This window comes from Sphaerodactylus townsendi, linkage group LG08 (assembly GCF_021028975.2).
Source record: "Sphaerodactylus townsendi isolate TG3544 linkage group LG08, MPM_Stown_v2.3, whole genome shotgun sequence".
Classification (NCBI taxonomy): Eukaryota; Metazoa; Chordata; class Lepidosauria; order Squamata; family Sphaerodactylidae; genus Sphaerodactylus; species Sphaerodactylus townsendi.
In genome coordinates, this window is record NC_059432.1 from 86,617,235 (window position 1) to 86,632,603 (window position 15,369).

Below are 15,369 nucleotides of genomic sequence, written 5' to 3' on the forward strand. Positions count from 1 at the left end.
CGGGGGTGGGGGGGACCCATCTTCCAAAACCATTGAAATTGGGGCAAATAACCCATTGTGGATTGAGAAAACTTATTCAGCAGAAGAAACCTAAGCAATACCAACAAAAGGGTTAACCCCCCCCCCCCCCCCCCGGCCCGGTGCTGTATGTAGAAGTATTACCTTACATCTTCTAAATGTTTTAGATGCTTGCGCTGTCACAGCCTACAGAAATGCAGGAATACATGTTATTTCTTTTAGGAAAGATAAACTGCTGTGATCTAAACCATAATGGGAGAGAGCAGTACACTTAACCTATTGTAACATAAAGCTTCAGTGCAGGACTGATTTTACTGACAGATCCAATTGGACAGCGCATGATTTGACTTCACAGGACACTGGTGTAGTGGGAGTTGGATTATTTGTGCTTGAGGAATGCCTATTAAGCCTGGGGCATGTTGAAAATTATCCAGTAATAGAAGTAACAGGCAGTTGGTGATGACACAGCAGCTAAGCCCAGCCAATAATTGCTGAAATTGCATTTGAGAATTATATCAATAGACGGGAAAAATGGCATTCACTTCAAGCTCTTTCCTGGAAAGTATGCATGAATTGATGTTTGAAAATAAACAAGTTCTTTATAGCGCTGCTTTTACAGCCTAATCCTGTTGGGGGTGCAAATTGCATTATGGAGGCAGGGCAGGGTTGCACAGATGCATTTTCCCTCCATGTCAGAGCAAGGGGTACCCCTGGTGGGAGAGGGGGTAAAGATGCCGACTCCAGCCCCTCCTCAGCTCTGTGGTGGTAGAGCTCAGAAGTCCAGGCTCTGTGGAGCAGCTGCGCTGGAGTCCAATGTTAGCTAAATTCCACCCCATGTTTGTGGGCAGTTGCACCACAGACTGCAACTTGGACTTATGGAGAGCTTTCCAGTGGTGGTTGTGGGGGGGGGGGGGCAGTTCTGCCAGAAAGCCTTGGGCTAAGGTTTGGGCTGCCCGGTCACTGTGAATTCCTTGACAGGAAACAAAGAGAACAAATGAGGAATTGATTACTTTAATATAGACTTTCAAAGAATGATATGGTGTGAATTTTTTTTACATGTACTGAATGCAATTGAAGCTTTAAAGGGGAGGGCTTAGTCTGCTAACTTGGCTTTCCTGGCAGCCAGCCCATGACACAGCCTCTGTTTTAAAATTTTGAGCATCGCTTTACACAAATAAGAAATTAATGTGACGGTCCAACAGTTGTCAGAGGAAAAGTGTAGTGGTGAAGTTAAAAGCAGTTATTTTCTTAATATACTTTTGTGTGGCTTGCAGGTTTTGAATGCTCAAAGAGCTGGTTATAAAGCGGCCATTGTCCACAATGTTGATTCCGATGAACTCATTAGTATGGGATCTAAAGACAGTAAGTACACGTATCAGTTCACCTGTGCTGGATAACCATTCTGTTCTCCCTAGAAAATCCGCTTCAAAATTTGTCCAATTTAAAGTCTCCATTATCAATTTAGTCAATATCTTCTATTTTGCCTTTCATGTATCGCATTGCATCTGTATAAGGTCATGTTTCTTGTACAAAGCAATCTTCTTGCTTCTGTCTGTTATTGGGGGTAAATAGCTTGTGTCCTGATGTCCCTCATGATGATCCTTTCTAGATTACCAGGTAACAAATTTAGATATACAACAGAAATTAGCTGCAATGGTATGCTGTTCTTAATGCCCATGCTTCTTTGCTGTCTGCAATTCCAAAATACACTGAACAATCCCTCGTCCTGAAATACTCTGGAAGTAACCCAAGCTGTGTCCTTGACCTTTGTATAGCAGACATATCCAACTGTTGGACTTTTGACATCTGGGGCAAATGTTGCATATGCCACCCTGTGGGTTAGGAAGCCTTAGAAGTTTTGAATAACGGCTTGAACCTGCCTAGAATTTCCACAGGCACAATGGAATCACTAATTCTTCCCTACATCAAGCAGGCCACATGCTGGATTTGATGTTTGGCATGGTGGTGAATGTGGATCTGATTTCTACAGATTAAGTACCATAAGACCACTTTATCCTGAAAGCACTAGTGGATCTTGATATCCCTCCCTCCTTAGGTGTTGGGCTGATTTATGCCCACCTGTGGAGACTTATAAATCCAATTGGCTTCTGGAATGCTCTGCCATCCAAAGCCCTCAGGTGATTCTTTTGATGAGCAGGTAGAGGACTGGAACTCCCAGCTCTCTGAAGTCATAGATGAGACAGCACCCTGACGAGGTGTTTATTCCCATATCAATCCAGCCCCTTGATATAATGGAGAACTGTGATTGATGAAATGGGAATTGAGATGACTGGAGCAGGTTTGGTGGGAAACTTCAGACAAAGCTGCTAGAACATCTTATAGGATGTTTATGAAAGAGTTAATGTATGATATATAACTTGCAATCCCATGTATTTAAATTGGGCACAAAACAAAAGAAAAATGTTTGCTGATCTGAGCCAGTAAATAATTAGTATTCTCCATCTCTAATAAGTGTGATCATGCCATTGCTTCCAGGAGTTTCCTTTCAGTGGTCTGAACTCAACCCAATGCTTTCGCTGAATCTGCTCACATTCTGTTGAGTAAGGGTTCTGTGTGTGCATGTCACAGCTGACTTATGGCGACCTCGTAGGGTTTTTAAGGTGAGAGACATTCAGGTTTGCCATTGCCTGCTTTTGTGAGGGCTAAGAGAGTTCCAAGAGGCTGTGGCTGGCCCAAGGTCTCCCAGCTGGCTTCATGTAGAGGAGTGGAGAATTGAACCTACTGCTCTTAGCCACTCCATTATGCTGGCTCCCATGAATAAGAATTAAGGGCTTGTAAATTTACTGGAGGTATAGCTTTAAAAAGAAATGGAATAAATGAAAGGCCATTGAACCATAACTCTATGCACAGATTTGTTACAAACAAATATGTTGTCCTTTTAGGGCCACTTTTCACATCTAGTTTTACCACTGGTGTTTAACAAATGTAGTTTTCGATCCAAAATGGCTGCCAAGGCACAATGAAAACTCATATGAGTGCTGGACTTGCATTTGCAGATTGGAGCTTTAAAAGGGTATGGAAAAACACTACTGTTGCATATGGCAGACAAGTGTACGAAGCTGTTGTGCCTTCTTGCATCTCCTCCACATCTGCTTGAAGCAGTTTTGGAAACTGTTGTTCCTGCATGCAGACTGCTGAAAATACCTTTTCCTACAATAGCTATCCACACAGAAGCAGTTATGCTTGAATGTTCTCTCCTTCCAGTGCCAAACTCTATGCAAACTATGCAGGCTAACATCAACACATCCCTGGTAACAGCAGGATTGGCAAACATTTAAATGTTTTCCATGTTTAACACCACTGCAGGAAAGGATATTTGACTGTATAGAACAGTAATTTTGGAAACTATTCTTAGAGTACCTTGGGCTTGATGCAGGTTCAGGAAGCACGAGAATAACAAGTAGACATACTTCCCACCACACAAATACCACAGCTGAAACAGAACTCTCACATTACAGGCCTCCAGTGTACATCTGCTGTTTGAAAGAGGGGTATCTAACTCTTTGTCGAGGAAGACAGAAGGCAGTGGTGTCCTGAAATAGAGCGCCTTAGGAGGAGGTAGAAGAAAGTTGTTTTGTGAGGAAGAGACGAGAGAGAACTTAGCATGGTATTTAGATTTCCTTGAGGTGCTCAATGTGCCCCAATACAAAAGACAATATTTTACATGTGTAGAATATTCTGACTTTATGTTGGTGTGTAAAGGCCATTGGAAACTGCTTTATTGGAAGGAAAGAGGGTTTTTGTTTTAAAAAAGATGGACAGTTTATTAAAACTCTGTATCATCCAAATAAATAAAGGTATTAAACTATACATTATTGTGTGAAACCACTGTTATTAGAAGGTGTCTACACAGTTCTTTGCTTATGTTTCAACAGTGGTAAATTAGTTCTGTATGTAATCGATAATCCTTTCTTTTCTTTCTTTTTAAATAGTTGACGTTTTAAAGAAGATTGACATTCCATCTGTCTTTATTGGTGAATCATCTGCGAATTCCCTTAAAGAAGAATTCTCATATGAGACTGGGTATGTAAAAATTTATTGTTGGGAGAACATCTTCATTCCATTTTATTGAAGTATATATCTGAGATCAAGCATAGAATTGTTTGTCATGTGGATATCAGTTCTGCTTACCATGGCAATCAAAAATTGACCCAGCACCAAAAAACCCTTTCCTGTAATATATGCCCAATTAGGATGAGTTCTTATTATGGTGAACAGAGTGTTAATTGTTATCAGAGTAAACTAACTTGAAGAATAAGTTGAATTTTTTAAAAGTGTAACACTGGATTAAATCCAAAACTTCCTTCTGCTAAGTGAAAAGTCTTGCTTAATCTGGCAGACCCATGATTCTGTAGGCTCCCTCTGTCAGAAGAAAACTCCTCAATTAGTGAAGCAGTCATTGGATCAAACCCCCTATCTGTTGGGTGTCCAAAGGTATTGATTTCATTCTTGATACGTCTCTAAAATTTTTTGTGAGGAAAATGTATTTAACAGAGTTTAAACTGTCTGAAAATCAACGTGTTTTCCTTTTTTCTTTTGTAGAGGCCATATTGTATTAATCCCAGAGTTCAACCTCCCTTTGGAGTACTACCTAATCCCATTCCTAATTATTGTGGGGATTTGTCTCATACTTATTGTTATTTTTATGGTAGGTATAATTCTCTGTCATTTTATTCCCATGTTTTGTTGGTCGGTTTGTTTAAAAGAATGAAAGAGAGATAATTTTGAAGATTTGTGATCACCCTCTCATCAATCACTGAGTCAAAATCCCCATGATGCTGTTTGCCCAATCCAGAGCTCTGTGGAAGCACCAGTTCAAATGAAGTTTTTGCTGGGGGTTCATCTACTTGTGTAGAGGACTGCATATGAGAATCTTCTCCCTTTGCTGAAAAAAATAGAAAACTTCAGTGGAGCAAGGAGAGTTAATGATGCATAAAGTCTAGTCGAGGTTATAGTTATCACAGGGAGACTTCTTTTCATGTGACGTGTTTGTTTATAGGGCTTACCCCATCCATTTGGTGTGTGGACATGGTAGCTTGAGATTATTTCCTGTGATCTTTATAGTTCATGGCAATTCAGACTTTTGCATTATGTTCCCAGGATGCAGCTTTTCATTTCTGTTGGCCACAGGATTCTGATTCCAAACTATCTGAAAGAATGGACACTTTCTAGCTGTCTGTATATCTATGTTTCTCCTTCAAAATAATGCCTTCTACTGGATGTTGGGAGACCGTCTTGCTTGGGTTTTCATCACCTTCTCTCAAGGAGGCAGGAACAATTTCCGTTGGCCACTCCCACTAGCCTTGCTGACGTCGTCAAGCCCCAGTATCTTCCTGCCTTGAACAGGGAGTGCAGGCTTTTTTGTAGGCTCTTCAAAAAAAAAAAGAGAAAGAAAGAAAGACAAGAGGATTTGTGTGTGTTTGTGCTTTACCTTTCTTTGTGTTGCCAAATTTACCTCGCATCCTCCTCCCCCGTTCCCTCTGTGGTCTGTGAGGAGAGTTGAGGAGAAGAGAATGAGCGGGAGTTCTTCCCGCCAACGGATCGTCATGGCGTCGGCGCCATTTTCCCCGCTGCGAGAGCGCTTCGTGCGCTCGATTGCGGAGAGCACCAGGGCGGCGGCAAGAACGGGTGGACCCTCCTCGCACAGCCGGAGGGCTGGGAGAGAGGTAGAGGCTACGGGGTCCCAGCGCAGCCGGCGGCTTGGCCATTGGTCCCCCTCCAGAGACGACGCCCGCACCCGCGGCGTTCCAAGGCGCTCCTCCTCGGCCGGGCCGTTGCGTCGACACCGCAGCCGTTCGGAGGGCTGAGAGTCAGGCGCGGCAGCGCAGGCCACCTCTGAGGTGACGGATCGGTGGGAGGAGGCGGCGGCCTCCGGCAACGGCCCTCAGCTTGATGGAGCGCTAGCAGCATCGGCGCTGGCGCGCAGGCAAGACCCCAGAGGGGAGGTGACTGTGGGCCCTGTTGTTAACCGGCCGGGAGCCGAATGGGCCAACTTCACTCCAGATCGTTTACTTTCCCTTATGAGAGAGTCGATCAGGGAGGAGGTGGGGCATTATTGCAGCCCCCTTCCCACTTCCAGGCGCCCATCATCCAGGCACAGGGGCAGATCTAGGTCCCCTAGGAGGGCTACCAGAGACAGGCTGTGGCGGGAATCTTCCCCCAGCTCTGACTGGAGCGAGTGTTCTGAAGCGGAGGTAGACCTGGACTCTGATCACTTTTCAGAACCAGAATCACCCCAGACAGAGGCTTCTGAGCAGTCCCATAGGCTATTTAAGTCCGAGGATGTTTCCTTTCTATTATCCAAGACAATTTCTGCACTTGAATTGCATGATGAGGCAGATGCAGAGGACCCCAATGATGCTAGTAAGGCAAAGCCCATCAAGGGCTGTCCTAAGGGGTTGGCGGCTCTTCTGCGCAAGGATGAGGAATCTCAGAAATATTTCCCACTCCCAGAGCTCTTTGAACGGAAGTTCAAGAAGGAGTGGGTGGGCCCGGCAAAAAATAAGGGTTTCCCCCCTGTTTTCAAGAAGCTCTATCTTACACCAGACCACCTCACGTCACTCACTAGGACCCCATTGGTGGATGGGCCCGTCTCAGCCCTGCATTCAGGGGGCTTAGTATATAGAGATGGTGAGGGTTCAATTAAGGACTCCTTAGAGAAAAAGGCGGACCACCTACTCCGCAGAGTCCATGAGGGCACGGCTATGTCGGCCAAGATTTTGGTCCCTGCGGCCACAGTAGCCAGAGCAGCCATAGTCTGGCTTCAGCGTTTGCTGGCACGCATTCCCCCTGAAGATCAGGGTCTCAGGGAGGGGGCGGAGCGAGTGTTAATGGCCGCTTCCTTCCTAGCCGACGCAACGCTGGACGCCTTCCTTAATTTGTCACGCACTATGGCTACTGCTTCGGTGGTGCGCCGTCTTATTTGGCTTAAGCCGTGGCAGGCCAATGTTTTGTCAAAGTCAGTGGTTTCTAGCTTCGACTTTCAGGCGGGCATACTTTTTGGCACAGAATTAGACCGTATTTTAGTAGAGACAAAAGATCACAAAAAGTCAATGCCACGCTCGATGCGTGCAGATAAGCCCAGATTCACGCCAAGACAGCCCTTTTGATCCTATCGTCCTCCCCCCCCCCCCGTTTCAGTAGGGAGGGGAGAAGGCAACCTGGGCAAAGTCAGTCGTCATTCCGCAAGAGACAGGACTTCAGGTCCCAGGGTAAACCCAACAAGAGTTTCCGTCCCGAGTCGAGCGGTAACAAGGCCTGACTACCAAGACATCCCCATAGGGGGGCGTCTTTTGGCCTTCAGCCACAGGTGGCTAGGAGATCACATAGACGCCTGGGTCAGGGAGGTCGTCTCGGTAGGGTACTCGTTAGAATTCAAGCTTTGGCCAAAGAGTCGTTTCATTCCCTCCCCCATCAGTTCCAACCCTATCAAGGCTTCCCAGTTGAGATTAGCAGTCCAGCACCTTTTGGTCATCCATGCCATTCAGCCGGTCCCAGAACACCAGCGGTTCAGAGGGACTTATTCTCCATTTTTCACGGTCCCCAAGAAGAACGGGGATACCAGGGCCATCTTGAATTTGAAAAGGGTCAACAGACACCTCAGACTGTTCAAATTTCGAATGGAAACGCTCCGCTCCACAGTGGAGGCAATCCAACATGGAGATTTCTTAACCTCCTTGGACTTGTCCGAGGTGTACTTACATGTGCCGATCCACCCAGCCCACCAACAGTACCTCAGGTTTGCCATAGGCCACGACCATTTTCAATTCGTTGCCCTCCCCTTTGGGTTAGCTACAGCCCCTCGGGTGTTCACAAAGGTATTAGTGGCCCCCATAGCCCTTCTCAGGAGCCAGGGCATTCACTTACACCCGTACCTGGACGACATCTTGATTCGATCAAGGTCGGAAGCTTCGGCGAGACGAGATGTCCTCCAGATACTGCAAACTCTTTCCAATCACGGGTTCGTGATCAATCAGGAAAAGAGCTCCACGATCCCATCCCGATCAATGGAGCACCTAGGTGCGTGGATAAACACCTCCACCTGCATGCTATCGGTGCCAGAGGACAAAGCTCTGAAGATTCGTCAGGCAGTTCTGCAGACCTTGAGACGCAACAGCAGCAATCTTCTCCAGCTGGCGAGTCTACTGGGCCTCCTACTTTCCACGATGGACATGATACAGTGGGGCAGGGCCCATGCCAGGCCCTTACAGGGTCTGCTCCGTCCTTTCGCCACCCAGATAATCCTCAGGTTGGACAGGCAGATCCGCCTTCCCTCGGCAGTCAGGATCAGTTTGAAGTGGTGGTTGCTCCCTCGACAGCTAATGTCGGGGAAGGTGTTCTCCATTCTGGAGCCGTGTCACATCTTCACAGATGCAAGTCTCCTAGGTTGGGGAGCCACCCTGGGGCCCCTCTATGCGCAGGGGGTCTGGCCACAACACTGTCTTCAGACGCCAATCAACATCTTAGAAGTCAGAGCGATCTTCTTAGCCTTGAAACGCTTTCGCCAGGAGATTCTTCGACGGCATGTCATCATCCATATGGACAACATCTCCGCGAGGTGTTATATCAACCATCAGGGTGACTCCAGATCGTCAGACCTTCACAGAGAGGCATTCAAGATTCTTATTTGGGCGGAGGCAAATCTGGCCTCACTTCGGGCAGAGCATATTCAAGGTGTGTTGAATGTCGAAGCAGACTGGCTCAGCAGATCCAAGATCAGGGAGACGGAGTGGAGTCTGAAACGCTCGGTGTTTCTTTCAATCACCAAGAAATTCGGAATGCCGACGACAGACCTTTTTGCGTCTCAGGACAACACACAGGTTCCATCATTCCTGTCCAGATTTTTCCACCCTCAGGCACTGGACACCAACGCGCTGTCCGCCCGTTGGCCGAACGGTCTTCTGTACGCCTTCCCTCCGTTCCCACTACTGTCCAGACTGCTGCACCGAGTTCAGAGGGAACGAAGGTCATTGATTCTGGTGGCACCCAATTGGCCTCATCGCCCTTGGTACTCAGTGATCCAGGAGCTGGCCACCGCTCCTCCCCTGGTACTTCCTGTAATGACAGATCTCCTAATGCAGGGCCCCATAGTACACCCAGACCCAGGTCGATTCAATCTGACCGCGTGGCTATTGAGGGGAGCAGGCTAGCAAGCAAGGGTTACTCCAGGGAGGTAGTGGACACCATGTTGGCGGCTAGAAGAGGGTCCACGATTAGGGTTTATAACTCATCCTGGAAGGCCTTCACCCGCTGGTGTGCACGCAAGAAGCTGGACCCGATGGCACCTCTATTGGCTGACATTTTACACTTCCTCCAGGATGGATTTCAGAGTGGACTCCGTAGCGCCACCCTTAGGAGGCAGTTAGCAGCATTGGCTACGGTTATCCCTAAAGTACAGGGTAGTCCCCTCACTAGACATCCTGATGTGGTCAGTTTCCTGAAGGGGGTTAAATTGTCCCAGCCTCCCGTAGTTCATAGGTTCCCAACTTGGAGATTACACTCGGTATTGGACGCCATCACTAGATCTCCCTTCGAACCCGTCCAGTCCATCCACCTTAGGTGGCTAAGAATGAAACTTCTCTTCTTAGTAGCGATAAGTTCGGCCAGACCGGTTTCGGAGATCAGGGCCCTTTCTGCCAGCCCTCAATTTTGTCAATTTTTTCCGGAGAAAGTGGTCCTTAAACTGGATCCGTCCTTCCGGCCAAAGGTAGATTCCGGATTCCACCTTAGACAGGAGGTGGTGCTTCCCAATTTTTGCCCTGATCCAAAGCACCCCAGGGAACGGCTCTGGCACCACCTGGATGTTCGCCGTGCCCTTAAAGCTTTCCTTATCCGATCCGAACCATTCAGGAAATCAGAATGCCTGTTTATTAATGTGCCCCCCCCCTAGGTTGGGGGAAGCTATGTCCGCGGCGGCTTTAAGTTCTAACATCAAAACTTGTATCATAGAAGCCCATAAGGCTAGCCACCTTCCCGTTCCGGGAGCCATTACCGCTCATTCAACCAGAAGCGCTGCGGCTAATGCAGCCTTGGTGAAGCATGTACCCATTGAGGAGATTTGCCGAGTCGCCACTTGGGCGTCTCCTTCCTCTTTTGTCCGTCACTATCGCCTATCCTCCATTGATGCAGTCCAGGCGTCTCTCGGTAGGCGTATTCTGGAGCACATTGTGGGGGACTAATTGGGCCCACCCTATATTTGGGGTACTGCTCGGGAAGTCCCAAGCAAGACGGTCTCCCAACATCCAGTAGAACGACCCATTGGTTACTTACGTGAAGGGGTCTTCTGCTGGATGATGGGAGACCGTCTTGACCCACCCTGTTTTGGTTCTCCCCGTCAATGTGCTCCGGTTCTGGTTCTTGGTTCTACTTCATTACCTTGAGCCTACTTTTTTGATCTTATAGTTAGTTGGCCACTGGGTGAGTTGGACTTCAGTGTTCCAGGTTAGGGCCTTGTTGGTACGTTTGTATCGTTTGTACTATTGTTTGTGCAAGTCCTTCTGCAGCAGTCAGATACTGGGGCTTGACGACGTCAGCAAGGCTAGTGGGAGTGGCCAACGGAAATTGTTCCTGCCTCCTTGAGAGAAGGTGATGAAAACCCAAGCAAGACGGTCTCCCATCATCCAGCAGAAGACCCCTTCACGTAAGTAACCAATGGGTCGTTCTCCAACTTTCTCCAACTTCCTTTAGTTAGCTAGCAATGATGCATAGGATATGAAATCGCCAGAGCTCTGAGAAAGGGGAAGGGAAGGGTGGAACACATTGTGATGGAAAACTTTTTTAAAAATATTTTATATGCATATCATTTACAATGATCAGTACTTGTAGCAAATATTCTTATTGGTATCATTTCACCAGCCAGGAATGTGGTCATCTGTTTCATGTAGGTCAGGCCTAAATTATCACAATGAGAAGCGCATGGGCAGACCTGCTGCTCTGGAGACGGACTGCAGGCAGAGGTGTAGCAAGCGGGGAAAGCGCCCGGTGTACAGGTGCATCCTCCGCCCCACCCTGGAATGCTCCCGGAACACCCTTGCCACACTCCCACAGGGGTGCGCGCCCGGTGCGTCTCTCCCCCCCCCTCCCCAGAGCTATGCCTCTGACTACAGGAGAGGGATGACAAGGTTGCAACCCAAAAGCCCCCAGGCAGAGCCCAGCCCAAGTTGCACCTGTCCGCCTCACTCACATGTTGACCCCGTCACTCACAAGCGCCTTGGCCAGGAGCAGCAGACTCTCAGTCATGGCCACAACGGCCTCATGTACTGCTTAGCACGGTGTTCGACCTTCTGAGGGAGGCAAAGGCAAGTAGGGGTCCTCTAGGCAGCGCCAAAGGATGTGCCGGTCCCTCTGTCCTCCTGCTCACCTGCCACGGCCAGCATCACACTCTTCTGGCTCTGACCTGAGAAGTCCCCAGTTAGAATAGGGATATTTGGGAAGCGTTTTGAGCACTTAAAAGCATGATATATGTGGCTTACACTCAAGAAGTGCACACATCTCTTTGCAGTTGTATTCTGAGAATCTCTCTGGCCAAGGAAATCAAGATCAGCCTCATTACCACCTCCCTCCCTCCTCCTTTGTTCAGCCTGATCCTGTGCATGTTTATTTCAGAGTAAGAAGAATGTCAAACGGTGATCTCCAGTGCATAGAACTCAGATGCAAAAACAGATTGTCAAATGATCCCTTTCAGGTTATGAGCCAGAAAGATTTTGTGTCAGCTCTCCTTCTACAATGCCCAGATTTCACAAGCACTGCAGAGCTACAAATTAGCAAAGTTCTTCGCTATAAGCATTATGGTTTTATCTTTAACGTAGCCACTCTCTGAAAGTAATGGAGATTGGTCTGCATCGGTAATCGTATATTTCTGTATTCTGTTTTGGTCTTTCAAGATAACAAAATTTGTCCAGGACCGACACAGAGCAAGAAGGAATCGGCTTCAAAAAGATCAGCTGAAGAAGCTTCCAGTACATAAGTTCAAGAAAGGTAAGTGTGATTTTTTAAAAAACCTGATTAAATTGTGTCCACTGATCTTAAATGCTATCTAAGATCCAGGAAGAACATCTGGTTTCCAAAACACTGAGATTCCAAACCTGGACCGCTTTGATGTAGAGTGCAGAGTTTGCAGGCCTGAGCCCTTGAGTTCAGTCTCCAGCTTCTCCAATTAAGACATCTCAAGCAACAGGACTGGAAAATATCTGCATAGCTGAGTTTGCTGTCAGTTGAACTAAACTCTTTGGGGCTGTTCCCCAGAAACCCTGATCTTAGTTCAGTGGATGTGGCTCATTCTTTTAAATAGCTGTTCATGGGAGAGATCTACTCACAAGATCAGTGCACGTGGAAGGAGAGGCTTCTGTGAAACCAGCATTCCATGAATTATGGCAAATGTGCTGCGATCTCCTCCCATGTAACATGATTTGTATAAGTAGATTTACAAGCCAGATGCAGTAGCACATAAAACTGCTCTTACTATATAGGAAGTGGACTTTTTATTTTTCAAATAAAAAGGCAAAAGGCGAATGGGACATTTCAGACCACTAGAGATTGCTGCCTCAAAAAGAGAGAATAGTGTTGCTCACTGTACCCTATTGTTTTTTTAAATCAGCTGCTGAATTTCATCTAGGCCTTTGGCTTGTGCTTGATTAATCATGTTCCATAGGTGTCTGTTCCTTGCATTTGTGGTGATATTAAGTAGGGAGCGCTATAACCCTTTCCCTAGTTTGTGTTTTTCGTATCCACTTGGGGCACTTCATTTCCCATGCAGAAATGCTTCTCTTTGCCAATGTTTTGCCTTTACAGTCTTTTGCAGGATTCAAAACACTGTCATTCTGTGGTGAAATATATGAGCAGCTGATGACTGAATTTCACTGGTGTTAATGTGACTATAAACGTCGCTAGTAACACATTGAATATATGAAGCTTACACATTTGCTTGGATTCTGGGGCAGAGCTGCAGCCAACATGTTGTGTGTCCTTAATAACAGTTCTGCATTATTGATGGTATAGCTGGGAGTACTCCTTACAAAGCAGATGCTCAGCTGAAAAGTGCACACAGTGTCATATGCTAGTTAGTTGCTCATAAACACCTTAATGAGACTTCACTTCCATAAGGTTGAGTGGACTTTGCTGAACCTTTTTGTTTCTCTGGGACTTGGGTTTGACCATAAAAGCCCGATGCTGCATAAAGGAGGCCAAGGTTAATTTCTCTTTTGGTTCTGGATTTCTGATGGAAACCAATTAAGAAGAGAGATAATCAATATTGTTTTGTTGCGGAATGAAATACCTACTTCATGTTTCTTTAAGCACGCTCTGTCTCTGGGTTTGCAGAGATCTTTTCTTGTACAGAGTGTGGACGAGAAGTGGTGCTCACATGCCTTGCTGCTTTGTTTTGTTTCTTAGAATCACACGCTAGAAGTAATCCAGTGGGTCACTTTATTGGAATCTTACTTTGAAATGGGGCACCCTACGGAGAGTGGAGTTTTAGAGCACTCCCGGATTTAGGCAGGCAGAGAAGTCTGTAAAAAGCTTTAACTCTCATGCTGAGTTCTTACAATAGAACGGCAGAGCTGTCAGATTGCCTAAGAACTGACAGAGGAGGAAAGCAACAATGATATTCAGGATCAAAATGTACTTCTGTGGGTTTTTGGAGCCCTATGAGCATGGATTTGTTCTAAGCAAGCCAGTTAATTCATTTCCATGAAATAAACACATGCTGTTAGCCACTTCTGGAAAAGCATGGAAAGGGGTGTTGGAACTATATATCAGAAAAGCACAGTCTCTTTGTTTCCCTTCTCTCTCTACCACTGCTTCTCATCACTTCATGTACATTTACCAGGTTTTCTGTTTAGTTTGTTTCCCTTGAATTAGCAAGTGGAGAAGTGGATCCTCTGTTTCCACTGCCTAGGAAGGGACCTATTGGCAGGATTCCCATTCAGATTCTGTTCCCATTCCTATTGGGAGGATGAAATTCTTCCTTGCTGAGCATAGTACCTCCATTCATGGTGACAAGCAGGTCTGCCACAATCCACAGTGGTTGGATTCCAGGCAGTCCTTAGCTATGTGTTAGTTTGAGAAATGTACCAATATGTAAACTGATGTATTGGCTGCTCCCATGAAAACAGTGACAAACAGCATAAACTGCCCAGGACAGATTGCTTTTTAATTTTGTTTAAAATGGCTTCACTTTGCTTCTGCAAGCCACAGCATCTGACAGAGTCACAATCCCACTGAAAAAAGAACAGCTGACAGACTGGATTGTGCTGAGCTCCAGACATTTTGTAATCTTGTCTACCTTTCCACAATGGGAGAGCGGGATTCTTCCCAACTTAAAGGAAAAGCTGTCATTCCTTTCTGTTGTTATCCTGCCTTCATCTTGTTCCTGAAGACCTCGTATACAACTATATTTTATTTTGTATTTCTTGCAAGGACTATTACGAGTTAATTACCTTGGCGTTCTCTGATACGTGACATTTAAGCTGTATTCCATTTGTATTCAACCACTCTGCCAAAATATTGTTTAAATGTAGAAAGCTTTGGAGAAGTGATAAATATTTGATTGAGGGGCTATTGTAACAACAAAATAGGTGTTGTGACAAATCCATTATTGATGGGGCTGCAGAGCTGAGTTCTTACTGTACTAGAGGCAGAATCAGAACTTTCCCAGTCAAAGACTGAAGCAGAATATTAATATTTACAGTGAAAGTACTGCTGCCTATTAACAGCAGAAGCACCATCCAAGCTCCTTTTTGCCCCCTGCGTGTTATTGCCCCTTAAATCTGTGAAATATTGTGTAGCCTTGTATCTTCTATCATTTCTCTGTGATTTATTTATTTATACTTTTGAATCAGCCACAATTTCTTGTATGTACAGTGGAGATAATCGTTTGCTTCAAAAGACAAAGAAGGTGAAGATCATGAAGCACTTCCCACATTAAAATACTAAATAAATACTGTTCATAGTAGTAGTTCACAGGACACAAGCTGGGGGGGGGGGGGGGTCAGATCCCATGCTGGACTGGGTTGTCGGGAACATGTCACTCCAACTTTAGCCCATCTGTTTTCCAGTTTGTTTCCAAGCACAATTCAGGGTTCTGTTGATCTTTAACCCCAAACCCAAATGGATTGGGGCCAACATGCATAAAGGGCAGCCTAATCCTTTATGAGTGTGCCCTTCCATTACAGCCATCTTCGGAAGCTCTGCTTCTGGTGCCCATACCTTCTGAGATTGGGCAGGTAGCAACCTGGGCCTTCTCAGTCATGGCACCAAAGCTCTGGAATGATCTCCCCAGGGATAGCAATGTGTTCCCTTCTGTCTTCCACCAGCAGGTGAAGTCTTTTTGGT

General features: G+C 46.2%; 1 protein-coding gene across 2 annotated transcripts in view; it reads left to right on the forward strand.

The window, feature by feature from the left end:
* Nucleotides 1–15,369, forward strand: part of RNF13 (ring finger protein 13) — a 59,479-nt gene that overhangs the window by 30,701 nt on the left and 13,409 nt on the right. Inside the window, exons 5-8 of one of the 2 annotated variants that reach the window (XM_048505566.1) lie at nt 1,293–1,380; nt 3,972–4,062; nt 4,582–4,687; nt 11,922–12,015. In XM_048505566.1, coding sequence (XP_048361523.1) covers nt 1,293–1,380; nt 3,972–4,062; nt 4,582–4,687; nt 11,922–12,015 — 379 coding nt within the window. Of the gene's footprint in view, nt 1–1,292; nt 1,391–3,971; nt 4,063–4,581; nt 4,688–11,921; nt 12,016–15,369 lie in introns of those variants that run through there. The other variant, XM_048505568.1, reaches the window with a different exon arrangement.